Source organism: Parasteatoda tepidariorum, chromosome 12 (assembly GCF_982258835.1).
Source record: "Parasteatoda tepidariorum strain Cologne lab strain chromosome 12, Ptep-v5.0, whole genome shotgun sequence".
NCBI lineage: Eukaryota > Metazoa > Arthropoda > Arachnida > Araneae > Theridiidae > Parasteatoda > Parasteatoda tepidariorum.
In genome coordinates this window covers 32,626,778-32,650,523 of record NC_141766.1, presented here as the reverse complement: position 1 = coordinate 32,650,523, position 23,746 = coordinate 32,626,778, and the positions used below count along the sequence as shown (strand labels likewise).

The window sequence follows — 23,746 nt, the reverse complement described above, 5'->3', positions numbered from 1 at the left end:
TCCTTTGTCTTCTGGATTGGGTTCAAAATTGCAATGATGCGGAGTTCAGCATTAGTAGTCGCAAACCCAAAATATTGGGTCGGCTGTTCAACAACGGCTATAATATAAAATATTAAAAAAATCTCGAAAATATGGACATAATAGTATAGTTGCGAACATGGTTGAAAATTATTGTCCTTTAACCTCAAAGTGAAAAGCTTCCGAAAAAGATCTGGACTTTGCTTTACTGTCCAACGTCCGGATAAGCACTATATATTGTTTAAACTAATTCCAAAAATAATTTTATAATTTCAAGAAAAGTATTTTAAAACCATGACTTAGATAAGTTAAGAAGATCGGGCATTGTAGATCAAGCATAGTAGAAGGCAAGTGCATAGTGTAGGCAAGAAGATCGGGCATTGTAGCCTCGATAATGTGTACTGGTGTTCAATTCACCACAGAAGGAATCCTTTGTGGCGCAACTACCACTATAGATAATAAATACCAAAGAACTAGTATATAAGACACGTTAATTCGATTCTACCTAGAGGTACCTTTAGATAGATGGAGGTTTGAATTGTAGAAGATCAACTCCCCACATTGGTGACCCGGACCTGGTATTGGTGACCCGGAATAAACATCAGGGGTATTTTTGATGGATGAAGGTTGGCACAGTCGAAGATTTACTCCCCATACCTTTTGTACAAAATTGAAGTACAAAAATCAACAACTTCATGTAATGTAAAAAATGTTATAATTACCTCAGAGCAAACGTTAATTCAAAAATGTTACTTTTCTCAGCGATGATGAAAGGTATCGTGTTTTAAAAGTTAATCTCTAAAAAATAACAAATTAATGGTTTAATTATTTCTAAAAATAACTAGACTCTTCAAAGAAAACAAAAATTATTCGCCAATCTAGAAGCTTTAAAAACAATCTTTACTTATTTTACTGATAAATCATTGATGTACTTAGCAATGATTTAAGCTAAATATATTTTCCTTAAATAAGTTTATAAAAACTTGCATTTGTGGGTCATAAAAAATTTATATACGAACTTCCATTTATTACAAAACCTAATTCTGACTAAAGATGCGTGTTAATATGCTTAAGTACAAAATTCATTCAAAAATAATTTTCTGCGATAAACTAAAATTCCGCTGACTTACGAATTCTTCAATTTAAGAGATTTAAAATAAAGAATTCATATCGATATTATTCCATATTCATATGGAATGTTCTTTATTTTGAAATCTTTAAAGCAATGAATTCATTAGCCAGCTAATCCATATCCATTTGGATATTGTCCTATATATCCAAGAAATACTCTTCATTTTTCGATACTTAAAATATATAATTCATAGGCCAGCTAGCGCATATTTATATGGATATTATTCCATATCCATATTTGATATTCTTCACTTTGAGATATTCAAAATAAAAAATTCATAAACTAACCAATTTATATCCATGTGGACATTTCTTATTCCATCTATTCGCCATACATCAATTAAGATATTATTCCATGTCCATATAAAGTGTTCCTTATTTTGAAATATTTAAATTAAAGAATTCGTAATCTGCTAGCTAATCCATTTTCATACTAATATTATTCCATATCCATATGGAATAATCTTCATTTTGAGATATTCAAAGAACTCAAAGCTAATCCAGAACCATATGGATATTTTATCTACCATATATTAGGACATTATTACATACCCATATGGAATATTCTTTATTTTGAGATAATTAAAACAAAGTATGTATAAGCTAGCTAATTCCATATCCATATGGATATTTCTTCCTCCATCATCAACCATATATCCATATCGATATTATTCCATTACCATAAATGGAATATACTTCGAGAAATTCAAAATAAAGAATTCACAAGCCAGCTAATTTATAATATTCAAACACAATTTTGAGTTCTCAAGTTGAAAAAAAAAACCTTTTTAACCTAAAAAACTAAAATTTTATTTAAATTGCTTTCGTTCTCTTTCAACAAGCATTGAAGTTCCGTATTAAAATTCCAGTTAAATTACTGAACTAATTAAAATTTTAATTTTCTAATTTTTAGATGTTTTCAATTTTATATAAGAAAACAAGGCAATTGAAATGGAGCCAGCAAACACTTATTTAATTTTACTTTATATTCATCAGAAAAAGAAAGGCTAGGGTTAGCTGTAATTTCGAAATTCTTTTTGTCTTGCATACATCTAATTGCATTGCGTATGATACGAGTATCATAGAAACTACTATGTCAAAAAATATTCCACGGTAATTCAATATTTTTTTTCAACTCACTAAAAAAGCTCAAGCTCCACATTTTTATATTTCACAAAATACATTAAAAAAATTCTTAGACTAAAAGAAAATATGGTACATTCTTCATGCCAAGACTTTTTTTAAGCATGAAAAAAATAATAATAAACTGAAATAATTTTAAGAAAATTTTATTCTCACTTTTTCCAGTTTAAAAAAGTCCACCTTTGAAAAGGCATAAAACGAAAAAAATTCTTTCATCAAAAACATCCAGGAATATTAATGTGGAAAGAGAATAAAAGTGAAGAATTTCTGTTTTCATGATTTGGAAAAAGCGAGACAAAAAATTTATATAAAATCTGAAAGATAAACCTTACATGAGAGATTTCTAAAACATAAACTTTTCTGCCAACGAAAAATGTTACAGTTAAATTCTTTTCCCAGAAATTTAGCCTTTTGTTTATATGGTCCGCAGGTGGAAGAAGGGAAAATTTTCTCTTTAAAGATTGAAAAAAACTTCGCAGTTTGAAACAGATTTGGTTAGTGAAATACGTGTATATCATTCTCATGTGATATTACTACTTATAAACATGTTTTTTGTATAAATTTTGAGCTTGCTTTCGTTTCTTAAGAGGATAAAATAATATTTACTAAAGCAATGCCAAATTATTTATAAACTAGAAATCCATTTAATTTAAGTAGTACTTTAAAAATAAAATCATTCGAAAAGGACATTTTAAATATAGCAATATTTCTGAAATATTTTAAAAAATAAAGCCACTCAAAAAGCCAGTTTTAAAAATGAAATCATTCCAAAATATTTTGAAATTAAAATCATTCTAAATTATTTTTAAAATAAAAAAAAAAAAAAATCTTTAACTCAGTGGCCCGACAGCTCATAGAGAGCCAAGGCCTACTGTGCCCATCTCATTTTTCTTGACCTTGGGCTCCGGTGTGCTGGAGCAGATATTCCGGTCAGGTGGCCAGCCGAAAGTGGAGCCCCAGTGTTTAGTTCCCAAGCATGATTGGTACTCATTTATCTACCCACTGAAAGGATGAAAGGCTGAGTCAGCCTTGCCCGGCCCGAGGATCGAACCCAGAACCTGTGGCACGGGAACGCGAAGCACTCAACTCAGCCACCGGGCGTCATATAATATGTACAGTACGCCAAAAAAGGGACCATCCTGAATAACTTTTGATCAAAAAATCGAATCATCACGTTCTAGGATTCAATCTTAGTGGTTTGAGGTAACCTCGAATATGCTAATTAATTAGTGAATACGATGTTTCAGGTTACGAAATCAGACACAAAAACGTACTTTTTCTGAATAAGCATAACTCTTTTTCTCAACGGACAAACATACCTTGCTCCCACCCAAATATAGGGGTAGCCACAATCTAAGAAATATGGTCTCCATAGTTTGGTGGGGAGAGCGGTCCAAAGTTTGGTCCCCTTAATGTTTATTTTACTTTTTGCATATTTCACCATATCTCAAGAAACTTTACAACAAATTGGAAAAGTTTTGCACACAATTATAAAATTTGCTCACCCAAAGATAATTAATTACACCAAAAAATAAATTTCAGTAAATATTTGTGATTTTTTATGATTTTATTAAATAACAGCTGAAAAATTTAAAATTTTAAGGTATACAATTTCTTAAATCATTTCAAAGTATCTAATTTTACTTGGCAAAATACAAAAACTGAGAGAAATCTATTGAATAGTTTTTGAGGAACCGAATTTTAAATATACGTCTTCTTTAATAATTGATAATAACAATATATTCAGTTACATATTTGCACTAATTCTTTCAAGCAATTATTATTTTGTCAATTTTACATAATTTTCAGTACGATAACTACAGTTCTGTACTTAAAAACGTATTTACTTTACCTCGCACCAAAATTAGTGTCAACTATAGGCTAACATTTTTTACAGTGCAGTATATACAATATTTCAAATACTATTTAATGGTGGTGAAAAAGGCATTAAGTTATCAACGTTTGTATTTTCATCTCCATTTTCCAAAATTTTTAATATGTGTGAACACTGTTAACAACATTATTAAAATGGACTAATCCTGTTAAAATGGGCAAAATCAATATAATTTTAATAACGCATGTGAAGTACTTTGTATTTATTTCAAATATTTGATCATCTCTTCTTCACAAAATGAAAAATATGCAATAATTTATTTTTCTTTACTTCATCATTAAGTGCTCAAAATTTTGAAATGATAGAAAAACAGAGCGCTAAACATCAATCTATTATTTATATAAAAAAAAAAACATTAATCGCATTTTATTCCCTTTCTTTTTCTAGGAAAATATTTCGACATATTATTTTCGTTTAAAAATTTCCAAGAAAACTATTTCTTATTTATTATATTTAGAAAATACTTATTCCTAGTTTGAGTAAATGTAATATTTAACTAGCATCAATAGATATATTGCATGATCATACAATTTTAAAAATTTTGAATCAAACAATTTTTATGAACTTTATCAATCTGTGTTATTTTCCTCATACGGAAATATTTACAAATAATGATTAAAATCCTGAAAACAATCTTAATCTCTTTATAATGGTATCCTAGCTATTTTCTTTTATTCAATCACTTAAGTTTTTAAAATTAATAAGAACTTTCGTAAAAGCTTACTTTTATCGTAACTACATAGCAAAGTTGGATTTAAATTTATTGTGAAAACTATAATAGTTATTGCTTTGGTTGCCAAGGGAAGTTTCTTATGATTTTTTTTCAGACAACTACCAAAATTTCGTGGAATATTTAAGATAACAAAACATAACATAAATAAAAAACAAGCCCTTTTCTTAAAACATTACAAATTACAGAAGAGATTTTAATTTGTTTGTTGAAATCTAGGTAATTTGCAGTTTATTAATGTTTAATGAAATTGAATAATATAATTTTATATTATGCGTTTATTTTTTGACAAGGGAAACAAGTATATAAGGTTCCCACCTTTAATATATATTTTTAAAATCAGGATCAGAGTACCCTTGCCGTCAGGCTAACTTTAGAAGATTTTTGTGGTTTTTTCTCCATATTACGCAAATGCTGGTTAGTTCCACCAAAAAGTATATAAGGTTCCCACCTTTAATATATATTTTTAAAATCAGGATCAGAGTACCCTTGCCGTAAGGCTAACTTTAGAAGATTTTTGTGGTTTTTTCTCCATATTACGCAAATGCTGGTTAGTTCCACCAAAAAGTCCTCCATGAAGGCAAATTTCTCAAAATACTTGATCCAGGAGTTCCCTTGTCTTCTGGATTGGGTTCGAAATTATAAGGCTACGGAGTTGAACATTAGTACTCGTAAACCCAAAAATTAGGTCGGCTCTTCAACTACGGTTATAAAATAAATTAAAAAGGTATGATTCTTCAGAGAAAGTGTGTTTTTGTGTCTGATTTCGTAATTTAAAATATTGTCTGCACTAAGTAATTAGCATTAAAATAAGTCCTTGAAACATTAATATCAATATTCAAAGTTATACTCAAGCAATATTACTTCAAGCTAATAAGCTGTCTTGTAAGCACCATAATTTACGGCATTGTATTTAATTACATTTTTTGTTGTATTTAAGTGAAATTATTTTATTCTATTCTTTCCGACAAATATATTTTTATTTTTCGGCAAAAAAACACATTTTCATGTCAATTTGTATAATGGAAACATTTATGTTGACGTAATTCAAGATAAAAAATTACAAGGAATAATATATAAGATTTAGATCATATAAATATATAGAATAATAGAGAATATGTAGAATAATAGTAAAGATAATCGAAGGAATATGGTATATGGTGCAAAGTATGAGTTTAGAAGATGTTCCCATTTCAAAATTTTAAACTGCGTGCTTTTTTATATTTAAATATTTATGAAATGACAATGAATTCGAATTGCCGCGGTAAGTGCATGTGCATGTACCACTTCATGATATGTTCACGGTTTGAATTATTTCTTTTATTTATTAAAATTTATAATTTTAATATTAAAATTTAATTTTTTGAACTGTCATTTTCTTCAAATTAGAAAATTATTTGAAAGGATCAATATACCTCAAATTGGGTTGTTTTACATGATATTGTGAAAAGAAATCAACATAAGATCAACTCTAACTTACAATTATTACTAGTTTTATCAACTTTCTCAAATTTTTTTAGTTAGGTACATATATTTATGTATAAATTTTCTTTATCCAATTATTAATTCATTTATTTTGTAAGGTCATGAAAATATTAAACTTATAGCGTCGAGGTCACGAACTGAAAAAAAAAAGTCATTGCATTAATTCCTCATATCCATGACTCTTAAAATTAGCATAGCATTTTATTTTTTGAAATATATACAAGAAAACTAAGATTTTTTTTCAATAAATTCTAAAGGCACGTTGCACTTTCAGTAAGAAAAGTTTGACCTTAAAAATTCAATTGCGTAATTTTGAGATTTAAGTCTATTTCAAAAATATGCACTCATACCCTCGGCGGGACTCGAACCCGCAATCCCCGGTTTAGGAGACCGATGCCTTATCCATTAGGCCACGAGGGCTCAAACGGAGGAGAATTGTTGTAGTAATAGTTCTGAATCTTCATACCTATGTTATTTAAAACTGACTTTTAAAAGTTTTGTATGAATAAAGTATGATATTTTTTCACAAACTTCCAAAAGCACTTTTCACGTTTAGTATATAATAGTGAGAAATTATCCATTCACTAATTTTTACTTTTTTTGTATAGCGCACCACCAATATATATGCTGAATAATGAAGATTACCATGAACTCAATCATTCCAGATTAGCATGAACTCAATCATTCCAGATTAGCATGAACTCAATCTTTCCAGATTAGCATGAACTCAATCATTCCAGATTAGCATGAACTCAATCATTCCAGATTAGTATGAACTCAATCATTCCAGATTAGCATGAACTCAATCATTCCAGATTAGCATGAACTCAATCATTCCAGATTACCACGAACTCAATCATTCCAGATCAGCATGAACTCACTTAAGTTTAGCTTTCCCTAAGTTTTCGAAAAAGCATGAAAAAAAGTATTCAATTTCAAATGACATAAATAGCGTTATTTTCACAACATAAATTACTAAAACTAGATAACTTTTACTTCCCTTGTTTTAAAAATTTGAAGTTGCAAATTAATTTTTAGTCGTATTCTAAGAGTTGCTTAGTTCTAATACCTGCCACTTAGTAGCGTATACAGATATTTGTATAACATTTGTTATTATTTGTAGAGTAGTCTAGTTATAGTCCTCCACAGTTATTACTTGATAGTCTTGTCATAGAAAACGTATATTTAACTCGAAAAATTAAACAATAACCTATCTAGTTTCAGTGCTATCAGGGCTGCTGTGCTATGCTCTCTATATACTATCCAGATAAGCACAAACTCAACTCCAATATGAAAGTTTTTATACCCTTCCTAAGAGTTCTCTCAATTTTTTCGAAAGCACATTCAAAAATCAAAACTACAAGGGACAGAAAAAGCCCCATTCCCAATACCACAAGTGCATCTGAGACCTTCCACAATGTCAATTTCATACTTGAATTTTCCTGTTGATTAACTGAAGAGTTTGAGTTTATAGTTTGAAGCTGCGATCTGATAAACAAATCTTTTGAGATTTTTTGATAAATTCCAGCAGCAGCTAAGCGTTCGAGAAAATAATTAAGCTCTTCCTTACAGCAGAACTCTTTGTTAGCATATATTGTAACATACATATGCCCGAAAGCTTCCCTAGAAAATAAAAGTTCATTCCCCATTTGAAGTTTAATGGTAAAATCTGGAGTGACATATGCGCTACCATCTTCAATTACACTTTTCTTTGTGGCTTCATTTGAAGAATCAATTTCGTGGATTACTTCGCCAATAAATCGAACGCTTTCTATTGGACTTTTCCTTAAAAAAGTTAAAACCAAAGAACCTCTTGGTGCTGTGACTTCTATTAAACCATTCTGAACTGCTTTAGTTAGCTGTAAAATCGTAAGCAAGCCGAATTCATGAGCTGGCAATGTTAATACAGCTAAAATATGAGAGCTGTAACTGTGTGATAACAAAAAAACACCAATTAGAAACGATAATTGCAGCATTTTATCACTGAAGGAATTGGCTTTTTGATAATTAGGAGCTTGATGAAGCACAAGTTTTACGGCATTGAAAACATGTTCTTGAAAAGAATATCGACGCTGCATAAAAAGCTGGAATAATAGAGGCATCAGAATAAATGTGCACATTAATATTAACCATAGATGCAATTGAAACGGATAGATGTAAGACAGCTTGGTCTCAACAGATTTAGTTGGCAATCTTGTCACAAATTTGATGCTTTGGAGGTCGTAAGGAAAAGCTGGCCATGCCACTTCGGCCCTATCGTATGTGATACTCATGCGTCCCATCGCCAAATCGGCTTCATTTCGATGCAGCATGCCAATTGCACCTGAGAAACTGCCATTACTTAGCTTTGCACCCCATTCTTTGTCGTTTGGGATTAAAATTTCTAAATGATAATTTAATGCATTTGATAAAAGGGTCAAAATTTCTTTTTCAAATCCATTTACATCTTTAAGAGTGGTGTTATCTTTCTCAGGTACTTCAAAAATATTAAATCTTGGTACAATAGCAAACCTTACATTCCTTCGCGTTGCCATCATAAACAATTGTTTCACATCAAATTAATATTTTTCAAGAGATGAAGCATTCCATTATATTTTACTTGAGATGAAATCAAATCGACATTGTCGTTCGACATTCACTTATCGAAATTGAAACTTTGTAACTCTCTTTTTAAAACTTAACTGATTCTAGAACACAGTTTTAAACTTTGTAACTCTCTTTTCAGATGTAAAACTCTATCTCTACTGAAAATTTTGCCTGAACATTAAACACTTTAAATTTATTTCGCTCTTTCATAAATAAAGTTTATTTAAATGATGCAGTTGCCCAATTAGTGGTCTGGGCTTTAGTTATTGACTAAATCTGATGCAAATAATAATAAATGGCGCTCGTCATGCGATAGTCTACCACATGGTATGTTCACATAGCAACAGGCACTTCGTTTACTTTTACACTGCCATTAAAATAAATAAACAATTTAAATACTTGCAACCAATTAATTTTGTTCATGAATAATGTAAATAATCCCAATACTTAGATTTTTAATTCCATTCATAACTTAAAGAGTTTAGAATTTATTACGTTAATTACTAATAGAACGTCTAAAGTTATACATTTAAACAAAAATCAGATCTTTGGAAAAATAGATTATGATTTAAAGTTCAAAACTAAATCTGATAGTAATATTCATTATGTAAATAACATGAATGATTATGAATGCTTTAAATCTATCATTGCTTCCAATGAGGTTTTAAATTGTAGAGAAAAAGAGTTAACTGCGGATGGTTTTCAACTAGACCATCTGGATAAAGATAAAAAAAACGATAATGTTAAATTTACTTTTCCATGGGTCATACTGATTTAGTTACACTTGATATAAAATATTCTAACCCTATTCAAACCCTTCTTTTTTCCGGTATTCCAGACCTTAAGTTAAGAAGTAAAATATCAATTAAAAGAATTAACTGAAGCTAGATTCATAAGTAGAAATGTCTCTAATCAAGCTTGTCCAATGGTGCTGGTTCGTAAAAATCTAATAACACGAAAAAATCTACTTTTTCAATGGTCCTCGATTTATGAATATCAAACTCTATGATAGAATGTTTTACGTATCCCCACCCTAAGATTTCCACTTTAATTAATGATGTTTGCTCATTTAAGTATAATGGATTTCAATAATGCTTATTGACAGATCAACCTCTCTAATGGAATAAAAGAAGTTTAAACCTTTACCACACCTTTTAGATCTTTTGCTAATCATAGAATGGTCTTCAGATTGAAGACTGTTGCATCTGCTTTTCAAGCTCTAGTAGATAAATTAATTGATGAGCTTAATGCACCTAGTATTCATGTTATCTTTGCCTACCAATGTGATTTTTTACTTGATGCTAATAGCTTTAACGATATGATTGAAAAAAATTTCAGCAATATTAAAGTTATTGGCCGGAAAATGCACCTTTTTCAAAGACTAAATCAGATATCTCGGATTTCATATAACTCGTTATCTGATCAAACCTATTGAATTCAATAATGCCAAAATCACTAAATTTGCTCCCCCTGAAAATTTTGTACAGTTACTAAGATTTTTAGCCACCTGTGACTTTTATCGAAACCTTATCCTAATTATGTCAATTTAACTCATTGTTTAACTCAATTGACAGCAAAAATTGCTCCTTTCAAATGGTCTGAGCTGGCTGATAAATTACAAAAGATTTTCTTTTCCTAACCATTTGCAGCACTTCCTGATTTTATTTTTTTTTATAACCGTCGTTGAACAGCCGTTTAAATTTTTGGGCTTACGACTAGTAATATTCAACTCCGAAGCCTTGTAATTTTGAACCCAATCCAGAAGACAAGGAAACTCCTGGATCAAGTAGTGGGAGAAATTTGCCTTTGTGGAGGTCTTTTTGATGGAACTAACCCGTATTTGCGCTACATGGAGAGGATGACCACGAAAAGCTCCCACGGTTATCCTGATGACAAAGGGACTCTAACCCATGATCCGTCTACCACTGAGGATATTTCACGTCAGCACTGCAGTTGGGGCAAGCCGGATGCGGATTCCTATCAACCAGTCATCGATGGGATTAGAACCCGGTTCATCTCATTGGAAATTGAACGCTCTATCCCTCGAACCATTGCAACTCAGCACTTCCTGAATAGAATAAAACCTTTGTTTTAAGCACCGATGCAAGTAAAGTTGTGGTTTCAGCCGTATTGATGCAGGAACATGCTGGTGTTCTTATGCCGATTTCTTATTATAGTAAATCTTTTTCTAAAACTGAAAGAATTATCCAAGCATAAAGCTTGAGCTTTTGACTATTTATGAAGGCATAACTGCATTTAAACTTATCTTAATAATAGAAAATTCATTTTGCTCACTAATAGCAAACCTCTTTTAAAATATCGAAAATCTACATCACTTTCCGATATAATCACTCGATGGCTCCTAGAAATTAGTGATTACTCATTTGAGTTCAGATACATACCTCGAAAAGGGAATTTATTGGCGGACTTATTTTCTAGCTCCCCAGATCCTGATACTAGACAACCTATTTTACGAACTAAAAATGAAGATCAATTAGAAAATGAGTGTAATGATTTAATATGGAGCCATGGTGGCTCAGGAGATAGAGCACTCACCTCCCAATGAGGTGAATCGGGTTCAGATCCCAGCGATGGCTGGTCGATACGAATCCCGCACACGGCTTGCACCGACCAGAGTGCTGACGTAAAAATATCCTTAGTGGTAGACAACTCATGGATTCGAATTCCCTTGCCGTCAGACTAACCGTGTGATGTTTTCGTGGTTTTCCTCTCCACGTAACGCAAATGCGGGTTACTTCCATTAAAAAATCCTCCATGAAGGAAAATTTCTCCCAATACATGATCCAGGAGTTCCCTTGTCTTCAAAATTGCAAGGCTACTGAGTTGAACATTAGTAGTCGTAAACCCAAACATTGGGTAGGCTGTTCAACACCGATTATAAAATAAAATGACTTAATTTTACTTTTAGTCAAAATTAATGAAAAAATAATAATTCTTAGTCGGTTTCGGAAGCAGGTAATGTCACTAATCATCTTCTGAATACTCTTTTTGATGAGTTTGCTGACAATCCTAGTTGTAGTTCATTTACGTCGCACTAGAGCTGCACAATGGACTATTGGCGACGGTCTGGGAAACATCCCTGAGGATGATCCGAAGACATGCCATCAGAATTGTGATCCTCTGCAGAGGGGATGGCACCCCCGCTTGGGTAGCCCGACGACCTGCGCGAGAAGTCGAGCACTTTACGGTAAAACAGTTCAACGAGGACCAATACCGTACACCCTCGGTCCCCTACGCAGACTGATCCAAGTGGTCACCCAGCCGCGCACTGACCGCTCCCAGTGATGCTTGACTTCGGTGATCTGCTGGGAACCGTGCCTTAACGATCAGTCCACTGCGGAACGGCAATCCTAGTTCTTATTGCGATGCGATGCATATTAGTAATTACTCAAATGCAAATTTAAATTATCTAAAAATGAAACTCTCTTAGAGACTGTAAAATTTGAACAACTCAAAGATGTCGCCATATTTGAAAAAATCTCATCTCTGAATGAAATTTTTCGGAATGGATTACATAACCTCTTTTTATCATCTGAATCTCACTTGCGTTACTTGTGCGAACCTTGTTGACAGTATTATTAAAGATGGACGAAATCTCTTCACCCTTTATCAGTGCAGCCCCAATTCAGTTCAGGCAAGTGCAGTATTTGTGCAGTATTTGTGATGCCCGATCTGACTTCGGGCAGGAGCAAAATTAACATTTCTATTTTGCAAAGCCCGAGCTGGTTCGTTTCCACTTTAGGATACTTAATTCACTATTTTCCAAATAGATGACCTAGTTTTTCACCGATTAGGACTTCAGTTGAGGCAAGGAAAATGTGGGTGATGCAAAAAGTGTGATATGGGTTTGTGTGCAGTACCGTGTTTTGGGATGTTCCATACTGCAAAATATTTGTAAGTCACTTTAGGACATTCACTTTAGGATACTTAATTCACTATTTTCATTAATAGATGGCCTAGTTTTTTACCGATTAAGACTTCAGTCAAGACAAGGAAAATGTGGGTGATGCAAAGAGTGCGATATGGGTTTGTGTGCAGTACCGTGTTTTGGGATGTACCATACTGTAAAATATTTGTAATTCACTTTAGGATATTCACTTTAGGATACTTAATTCACTATTTTCCTAATAGATGACCTAGTTTTTCACCGATTAAGACTTCAGTCGAGGCAAGGAAAATGTGGGTGATGCAAGGAGTGCGATATGGGTTTGTGTGCAGTACCGTGTTTTGGGATATACCATACTGTAAAATATTTGTAAAATTTACGCATTGAAAACCATATTGTTGTGCTTTTACATTATATTATACTAATTATATTACATTTAGCTTCAAAAGTTTTGTTCAATTCGCTCTAATTGAATAATATGTGTGTGTAATCCATTGCTTTTTTATATGCATGTAAAAATTGTAAATGCAGTAGTTATTGCATTTAAAATTTTATTTTTGTAATAGAAAACCATTTTTCATCTTTTATAATATAAAGAACAAAATTAAAAAGTAAAAAAGAATTCTATTTTCGGTCAATTTTTCTGAAATGTATGTCGCTGTTAAAGGGTTAAAATCGAGAGAATTTTCGTAACACATATGAAGTACCTTTTATTTATCTATCTTCTAAAATTATAACTTCTCTTCTTCACTAATAAAAAAATATACAATAATTAACTTTTTAAAAAATATCAGAAATTTTTTTTTCCTTTACTTCATCACTGAATGCGTGAAATTTTTATTCGATAGAAAAATAGGGTATTAAATATCAATTTATTATTAATCTAAAAAACATTAATCTTACTTTATTTCCTGTGCATTTCTAGAAAAATAGACATATTATATTCATTTAAAAAGTTCCATGAAAACACTATATATATATATATTTCTTATTTATTATATTCAGAAAAATTTATTTCTAGTTTGAGTAATAGTACTACTCAACTGGTAGGTATATTAATGGCGATATTGCATGATCATAAAATTTTAAATCAAAAAATTTTTATCAACTCTATCAACCTGTATTATTATCCTCATAGGAAAATAGTTATAAATAATGAATAAAATCCTAAAAACGATCTTACTCTTTTTATAATGATTTTCTTTTATTTTACCGCTCAAGTTTATAAGACTAATAAGAATTTTTAAACATAATTATTTTTATCCAAACTGCATAGCAAAGTTGGATTTAAATTTATTGTAAAAACTATAACACGTTTCTTCAGAGAAAGTATCTTTTTGCGTCTGATTTCTTATTTTAAAATATCGTCTGCATTAATTAATAAGTATTAAAATAAGTCCTTGAAGTAATAAGATCAATATTAAAAGTTATTGAAGTGTTTTTTTTTTATTTTTTAAAGCACTGTACTTCTTGTGTAAGCACTAATTCTAAGATACAAAAATTTCTTATGAGATTTGTTGAATTCAAGAGACTTTAAAATATAAAATATCACTCTTGACAATAAGTAAACATTTAGAACAATCTGAATTCGAAATCGATATTTTTAGACTTTTTCTTCGATGAAAAAAATTATTGTAGTTAGAATGTAAAGACATATTGTAGTTAGAAGTATATGACATATTTCAATGCTGCCAAATTAATAAAATATTGCTTCGTATTTAATTAACTTTGAATTTCATTGTATTTATTGTATTAATTGAATTGTTTTTAATTTATTACATTGTTTGTTGTATTTAAGTGAAATGATTTCATTCTTTCCGGCAAATGCATTGATATTTTACGGTATAAATGAATTTTTTTTTGAAAACTTGTAATATAGACATTTATGTAGATATAAAATATGCAGAAAATATATAGAATATATATAAGATTCAGATAATATAAATATATAGAATAGTAGAGAATAAAGATAATATAAAAAATATGGTGCAAAATATGAGTTGAAAAGATATTTTCTGTGCAAATTTTAAATTGCGTGCTTTTTCTATATTTAAATATTTATGAAATTAAAAAAAAAACTCGTATTGCAGCCTCAGTGTGCTTGCATATGTATAACACTTGATCATATGTTCACACTTTGTATTATTATGTCTTTTAATTATTTAAATTTTTTATTATTTTTAATTTTACAATTTTTAAATTATTATTTTTTTTAATTAAAAAGTTATTTAAATAGATCAATAGACCTGAAAACGAGTCGCAAAACGCAATGCTTTGAGAAAACATGTTAAGCAAGATGCAAAAAAAAATTATTACTTTTATTATTAGGGGTCTTTTTTTTATGTAAAGTTATTAAATTGTCTAACTTAGAACACCGCGAGCTCAGGTATGGGTCGCATAATTACAAAAATATGCACCCATACCCTCGGCGGGACTCGAACCCGCAATCCCCGGTTTAGGAGACCGATGCCTTATCCATTAGGCCACGAGGGCTCTGATGTTGATGAATTGTTGTGATAATAGTTTCTTATAATTATGCTACTTAAAACTAAAATAAACAATTTTTGTACGAAATATATTTATAAACTATGATTTTCTTTCAACAACTTCCTAATTTATTTGCGGCATTCAGTAAATATTGTTAAATCATCGATATAAACTTCATGCAAAGCGTAATTTTACCATTTATGTCGATTACAAAAATATGTACCCCATACCCTCGGCGGGACTCGAACCCGCAATCCCCGGTTTAGGAGACCGATGCCTTATCCATTAGGCCACGAGGGCTCTGATGTTGATGAATTGTTGTGATAATAGTTTCTTATAATTATGCTACTTAAAACTAAAATAAACAATTTTTGTACGAAATATATTTATAAACTATGATTTTCTTTCAACAACTTCCTAATTTATTTGCGGCATTCAGTAAATATTGTTAAATCATCGATATAAACTTCATGCAAAGCGTAATTTTACCATTTATGTCGATTACAAAAATATGTACCCCATACCCTCGGCGGGACTCGAACCCGCAATCCCCGGTTTAGGAGACCGATGCCTTATCCATTAGGCCACGAGGGCTCAGACGAGGAAGAATTGATGTTTTATTAGTTCCACATCCTCGTATCTGCGCTACTTCAAACTGACAGATTTAAAATTTTCGTATAAAATATGTATGTAAAGTATGATTTTTCTTTCAATATTTTCCGTAGGTACCTTTTACATTTAGTACATAATTGTGAGAAAAAATCCATTCATTAATTTTTTCTTTCGTATTGCGTAATTCCCAATATGTATGCTAAATAATGAAGATGAGCAAGAACTCAATCCTTACACTTACTTTACGCATTCTCTATGTTTTCGAAAAAGCAGGAAAAAAAGTATTTAATTTCAAATGACATAAATAGCGTTATTTTCACAACATGAGTAAAGTTACTAAAACTACAATAAATAACTTTTAAAAAACTTGCTTTAAAAATTTAATTTTGCAAATTAATTTTTTCTTCCGTATAGCGTAATCCCCCATATGTATGCTAAATAATGAAGATGAGTAAGAACTCAATCCTTACACTTACTTTACGCATTCTCTATGTTTTCGAAAAAGCAGGGGAAAAAAGTATTTAATTTCAAATGGCATAAATAGCGTTATTTTCACAACATGAGTAAAGTTACTAAAACTACAATAAATAACTTTTACAAACCTGTTTTAAAAATTTAATTTTGCAAATTAATTTTTCCTTCCGTATTGCGTAATCCCCAATATGTATGCTAAATAATGAAGATGAGTAAGAACTCAATCCTTACACTTACTTTACGCATTCTCTATGTTTTCGAAAAAGCAGGGGAAAAAAGTATTTAATTTCAAATGGCATAAATAGCGTTATTTTCACAACATGAGTAAAGTTACTAAAACTACAATAAATAACTTTTACAAACCTGTTTTAAAAATTTAATTTTGCAAATTAATTTTTCCTTCCGTATTGCGTAATCCCCAATATGTATGCTAAATAATGAAGATGAGCAAGAACTCAATCCTTACACTTACTTTACGCATTCTCTATGTTTTCGAAAAAGCAGGAAAAAAAGTATTTAATTTCAAATGGCATAAATAGCGTTATTTTCACAACATGAGTAAAGTTACTAAAACTACAATAAATAACTTTTACAAACCTGTTTTAAAAATTTAATTTTGCAAATTAATGTTTCTTATCGTATTCTAAGAGTTGTGTAGTTCTAATACCTACCACTAAGTGTCGCATACAGATAATTGTACAAAATTTGTTCGCAGAGTTGTATTTGTATAACATTCGCAACAAAGTTGTCTTATTATAGTCCTTCATAGCTATTACTAGATAGTCTTGTCATAAGAAATGTATATTTAATTGGAAATAGAAAACAATAAGTTATCAAGTTTCGGTGCTATACCCACAATATACTATGTAGATAAGCACAAACTTATTGCCAATATAAAAGTTTTTTTACCCTTTCTTAGAATTCTCTCAATTTTTTCGAAAGCGCATTCAAAAATCAAAACTACAAGGGACACAAAAAGCCCTATTCCCAATACCACAAATGCCTCCGAGAGCTTCCACAATGTCAATTTCATACTTGAATTTTCCTGTTGGTTAACTGAAGAGTTTGAGTTAATAGTTTCAAGTTGTGATCTGTAAAACAAGTCTTTTGAGATTTTCAAATAAATTCCAGCAGCAGTTAAACGTTCGAGAAAATAATTAAGCTCTTCCTTACAACAAAACTCTTTGTTAGCATATATTGTAACATACATATGCCCAAAGGCTTCCCTAGAAAATAAAAGTTCATTCCCCATTTGAATTTTAATGGTAAAATCTGGAGTGACATATGCGCTACCATCTTCAATTACACTTTTCTTTGTGGCTTCATTTGAAGAATCAATTTCGTGGATTACTTTGCCAATAAATCGAACGTTTTCTATTGGACTTTTCCGTAAAAAAGTTAAAACCAAAGAACCTCTAGGTGCTGTGACTTCTATTAAATCATTCTGAACTGCTTTAGTTAGCTGTAAAATTGTAAGCAAGCCGAATTCATTAGCCGGCAATGTCAATACAGCTAAAATAACAGAGCTGTAACTGAGCGATAACAAAAAAACACCAATTAGAAACGATAATTGCAGCATTTTATCACTGAAGGAATTGGCTTTTTGATAATTCGGTGTTTGGTGAAGCAGAAGTTTTACGGTGTTAAAAATATGCTCTTGCAAAGAATATCGACGCTGCATAAAGATCTGGAATAACAGAGGCATCAGTATAAATGTGCACATTATTATTAACCATAGATGCAATTGAAACGGATAGATGTAAGACAGCTTGGTATCTACAGATTTGGTTGGTAATCTTGTGACAAACTGGATGCTTTGGAGGTCGTAAGGAGAAGCTGGCCATGCCACTTCGGCCCTATCGTATGTGATACTCATGCGTCCCATCGCCAAATCGGCTTCATTTCGATGCAGCATGCCAATTGCACCTGAGAAACTGCCATTACTTAATTTTTCACCCCATTCTTTGTCGTTTGGGATTACAATATCTAGTTGACAGTTTAATGCATTTGATAAAAGGGTTAAAATTTCTTTTTCAAATCCACTTACATCGTCAAGAGTTATGTTTTCTTTTTCAGGTACCTCAAAAATACCAAATCTTGGTACAATAGCAAACCTTACATTTCTTCGCATTGCCATCATAAACAATTGTTTCACATGAAATGAATATCTTCGAGAGACATAGCATTTCATCATGTTTTACTTGTGATGAAATCAAATTTTCATTCTTGTTCGACAAATACTATCATATGTTTCGCAAAATCGCAACTTTGCAATTCGCATTTTTTTCTTATGAAAGAGATATAAAATCAATTGCTACTGAAAATTTTGTCTGGACATTGAACATATACAATTCATTTCATTCTTTCGCAAATGAAGTTTAATTTAGTTAAAGCAGTAGCGTTAATTTAGATAATGCAGTTGCCAAATTAGTTGTCTGGACATTGGCTATTGATTAAATCTTTCGTAAATAATAATAAATGGCCGGCAGCATGCGATAGACAGCTACAGTATGTACTAGTTTTTCAACAATCTATTTTGAAATCTAGACATTAAAATACAAAATGTCAAATCACGATTCTTATTAAAAGTTCTAATAATAAAAACTTACAAAAATCATTTTATTAGCCAATATATAAAATAAGAAACTAAAGGAATATTATGATTTAAATTATTAGTGCCAACAACTCACTAATGTATTAATAACATTCACTAGGGAAACACTAACCCTTTGGCTGAAATGGGACACAAGTGTCCCATATTCATGTGCCAACAATTTAATAGTGCCAACAACTCACTAGTTCTTTGTATTAATGACGTTCATTGGAGAAATGTTAACACTTTGACGTTAATTACAAGCAAAACGTAAATTACAAGCAAAAATATATTTTCGTATTTATTAATTACAAAAAACAGTCTAAAAATTATTAAAAAAATCTGTAAGATTATCGGAATTATATTTGTACTAAAATATAAAATACAGAAAAGTAGTTTTTTTTAAAAAAAATTATAGTGATTCTTAAATAGTAGGTAATAAAAAATTCACATCATTTTCGTAGCTAACAACAATTTAACAGTTATTAAACTAGGTAGCAATAATATTATATTATGTTTAAAGAAGTCTAGTGAACCCCCATTAGGTGATCACAAGCTAGTATTGAATAACAGTTAAATTGCCGATATGTAAACTATTAGAAATAGTAAATGAATGAAGAAGATATAGAACAAGAAGAAACGTTTTAGGTCAATGACTCGATCCTTCATAACGAAAAATATTAATAACAATATTAACAATGAAATTGGGGCGAACCAAGGTAATTGGTCCAAACTCTTTCCTCTGAAATAAAATATCAAAAAAGAAAAAAAAAGGTCGATCCTTAAAATTTTTTCTAAGTTAATTTCTTATGAATACCTAGAAAGATAAGAAAAAAAGTTGGTTAAAGTGTAAAATAGGGTGTCAATTGGGCCCTGTACCTTGGAGCTTTTACTATTTATAATTAATTATCTTATTGTTGCTATCACAATTTATTTCCTAACGCGATTTCATTTTACTATTATTTCATCGCGATTGCTTCTCATTAGAAAATCTCACTTTTAAGTAATTTTCCCTGCTTTCTGCAAGAACATAAGAAGTCGCCAAAATAGAAACGGTATTGCAAATTTTTACCAAAAACTTTTTTTATTGATTTGAAACAAAAATCTTTGGGCTCATTTGCATGAAAAATACTGTCACTGAACTAACGGTACAATTCGAAACAGTATACTTTGTATTATATATGAATAAAGATAAAAAAAACATGAAGACAAATAATGCCACTTTAAATTCAGTTTTATACTTCAGAACCTTTTTTAGTATCGAATTACGAAATGGTCATTCTGCGTGTCGACATTGTTCCTCATTTGCTAGTAAGCAACAACAACAAAAATCGTGACATTTTCGTTTAGTGTTTGGTTTATTAACAACATTAGTATGAATAATATTTTTGTGGCTAAATATTGCTAATATTTCACTAATTTTTGAAAAATAGGCAAATCATTTCATTAGAAAATGGGATATGTTTGTTTAATTATGAAAAAAATGAACTGGAAATTAAAGCGAAAAATTTTAATAAGTTAATTAAAAAAAATAAGCAACATTTGTTAGATCTTTAAAGAAAGAAAGAAAGTAAATTAAGACAATAATTAAAGAAAGAAATTATTTCAATTCATTCGATGCAGTAAGAGGTTTAAAAAAAAAGTAGGAAATAAAAATAATAACGTGGCGAAATATCGACCTCTCCCCTAAGGCTACATTTTCCAAATTACGGCTATTTCCCATTTTCAAAAAGTTTCTTAAAAAGTGTGAAAACCGTGAAATGTTTTTAAAAAATGTGAAAATTGGAAAAAGTGTTTCAGAAAAAATTCCACGTTCATGGTTTGCTGGGTAATTAGTGAAATTCGGAAATAGGACCTTGAAAATGGAGAATGGCTGTAATGGCCGTACGTCTAGAACAAATAAAAAAATTATTTAATCATTTATTATTGCTTATTTTAAGTTTAAAAAAATAATCAAATATTTTTGAAGCAGTTTAAATGCAAAATTTTATCATTTTATTTTTTATCTCCAAATATACAATTTGAAAGAAATTACAAATATGCAATTTTAAAGAAAAAAAATTTAACTTTACAATTTGGACTATAATTCCGAAAAATAACAATTCAAAAAAGTAAATTTTTATAAAAAAAATAATAATAAATTGTCCATTTTACAAGATCAAATTACATACTGAAATTATTTTACTACCCAATTTGTTTTATATATATATATGCATAATGAACAACGTCGGAAAATTTTTTTCGCCAACTTTAAGAAATCAGCTCAGATATCAAATAAATTTAATTTTAGCGAACAAGTTAAATTTTTCATAACTTCATAATTAGTAACATATTGAGGCAATAGTCATGGTGGTGCCATCTATGTATAGTTTGGAACACTATCATCAAATAAGCGATATATGCTGACTGAAATTGTGCTACGCTGGCTGACTAATTTATAGATATATAACTGAAAATTCTTTTAAATGCAATAGGTAAATAATTATAAGCATTAGAAAGATTTATTAATGGTTACAAATTTAATCAATATTTTTCTGAAGTGTAAAGTAAAATTTATCTTGGTATAATTTAAAATTAAATCAGATTCAGCCGTTACATCCTCAAATACCATTCCTTCTTTTTATTAATCAAACTTTCTTTTTTATGAATGAAGATTAAACAACTATTCAATGATGAATAAAATACCGAGAAAAAAATTAAAATAAAAAAACTAATTGTTTATAAAAACACTATTGAAAAAAAAATTCTACTTAAGACATTTTTAAATTTATACTGAAATCGATTATCATATTTTACGAGAAAAAGATAAATTCAATTAAAAAATGATATTTAAAAATGTTAATTATTTGATTATAAGGATAAACATGAAAAAATATTTACTATTGCTTTTTTAATTGAACTGCTTAGTAGATTACCACCTATTTGATGACCTGGAAAAATCATCTTAAATTTTTATAATGAATGAGTCATCATACAAAATTTTCTAAAACTAAAAAAGTTAAAATAAGAAATTATTCATATTTTTTTATTCATAAGGTTTGTTATCAGCTTTTCAATTTATTGTAATTATTTACTAATTATAATTATTTCTTTAAATCTTTTTATGGTGAGGATTGCTCTATGTTTGTGTATATGTACCGGTATCAGTTATCCCAATAGAAACTAGAAAGAATGCACAATCTCTCTAACACCTCCAGAAACCCAGCGTCCAATACATTGGACAACTTTCGGTATAATTTAATCACTTAAGAAACAATATTTTATGAATTTTTTTCTGTTTGAAACTAGTATGACTTTAAAAAGTGATAATCTACGTAAAAATGTAATTAGATTTATCTTTGTTGGTCGGAGTTTTTACAATGAAAACTTATATTAAAGAGAAAAAAATTCAATTTAATAAACGGTTTGGACAGTTTTATAACACTTAAATATCCTATAATTCGAGTCTACTGGATAGTTTCTTGATCAAAATCTGAAGAAATACACAACAAAATTATCCTACAATAAGCAAAAAATTAATATTTATCATTTTTTGTAATAATTAAAATAACAAAAAAAGTTTAAGTATAAGTAATAAAATTCTTTAAAAAAATTATAGCATTTATGTGTTTACTTTCTTCTAAGCTTCATATTTCTAAACAAAAATTGAATTTTCTGCCGTTATTAAAACCTCAGGACTTGGGAAAACATTAAAAAAAGAATAAAAAATGAAAAAGTTACTGTCGTCACCATTTTAGAACCGTTCTCGTGTCACTATTTCAGAACTCTGTTTTCACTTAGCACGTTTTTCAAGCTCATAACTAAAAACTACTGTACCAGGAAAAAAAAGTATGAAATTTAGCATGTTTTAAAGAAATGTACTAAAAATATGCTAACATGAAAATGTCATAGATAGAAACATTAAATTTTTAGTTTGTTGTAAGTGAAATTTTAATTTTTTTTCTTCCAAGTACTATACCTTACTATGGGGAGCTTAGGCCCGGGAATTATTTTAAAAATAACAATAAAAAATTATTCAACTATCAATCAATATCAAATTTTCACTAGATTAGATTTCAGAAACATTTCTGAGACTTATATATTTTGCGAAATAATTTTTTTTCTTTTTTGAATAAATACGCATTTATATACAGACAACGTAATAACTAAATAATTTAATAAAATTCTCTTTTTCATTTATATTTAAAACAAATAAAATTTATAATTTAAAATTTTCTTTTAAAAAATCAATAATTACTTTAATTAAAGTTTAAAAAACATCAAGAACTTATTTAAAAAAAAACTAACCAAATAGCTTCCACAATTTATTAATTTATAATTTTTAAATATACATGATATAACACGTTTAAAGTTCAAAAACCCCTTCATAGAAGAAATACGGTAGCCAACATCAGTAAGAGTATCTTAGTAATATAAGATTGCATCTCACGTTTCAGTGTATTTGTAAAATAATATACTAAAACAAGTTTTAAGAGAAATTCTACAATATTTTGTAAAACCAAAGACGTTATACATTCCAATTTTAAAAAAATGTCGACTTTTTAATTTTTTAAAGTGAGAAGAATTCCGATTTTGCATTTTAGTATATTGAAATTTTAGCCACATCCGAATATTTCCATTTTTACGACTCAGTAGCCTCTTTGACTCATTCAATCATTACAATGTATTGTTTGTAACAAATAATGC

General features: G+C 29.7%; 2 protein-coding genes and 4 non-coding genes across 6 annotated transcripts; all 6 read right to left on the bottom strand.

Annotated features, from left to right (window-relative positions):
* Positions 1–6,748: 6,748 nt before the first annotated feature.
* On the bottom strand, positions 6,749–6,821 carry TRNAR-CCU (transfer RNA arginine (anticodon CCU)). The gene has a single exon. It is a non-coding gene; the product is annotated as a tRNA-Arg (tRNA).
* An 839-nt stretch (positions 6,822–7,660) lies between these two features.
* LOC147801005 (glutamate [NMDA] receptor subunit 1-like) lies at positions 7,661–8,935 on the bottom strand. Its single transcript, XM_087155720.1, has one exon. The coding sequence runs from the start codon at positions 8,933–8,935 to the stop codon at positions 7,661–7,663; it is 1,275 nt and encodes a 424-aa protein (XP_087011846.1).
* A 6,379-nt stretch (positions 8,936–15,314) lies between these two features.
* On the bottom strand, positions 15,315–15,387 carry TRNAR-CCU (transfer RNA arginine (anticodon CCU)). Its single transcript has one exon. It is a non-coding gene; the product is annotated as a tRNA-Arg (tRNA).
* A 221-nt stretch (positions 15,388–15,608) lies between these two features.
* Positions 15,609–15,681, bottom strand: TRNAR-CCU (transfer RNA arginine (anticodon CCU)). The gene has a single exon. It is a non-coding gene; the product is annotated as a tRNA-Arg (tRNA).
* Positions 15,682–15,902: 221 nt separating this feature from the next.
* On the bottom strand, positions 15,903–15,975 carry TRNAR-CCU (transfer RNA arginine (anticodon CCU)). The gene has a single exon. It is a non-coding gene; the product is annotated as a tRNA-Arg (tRNA).
* Positions 15,976–17,329: 1,354 nt separating this feature from the next.
* On the bottom strand, positions 17,330–18,604 carry LOC139427166 (glutamate [NMDA] receptor subunit 1-like). The gene has a single exon (XM_071188030.2). The coding sequence runs from the start codon at positions 18,602–18,604 to the stop codon at positions 17,330–17,332; it is 1,275 nt and encodes a 424-aa protein (XP_071044131.2).
* Between the last annotated feature and the right edge of the window lie 5,142 nt (positions 18,605–23,746).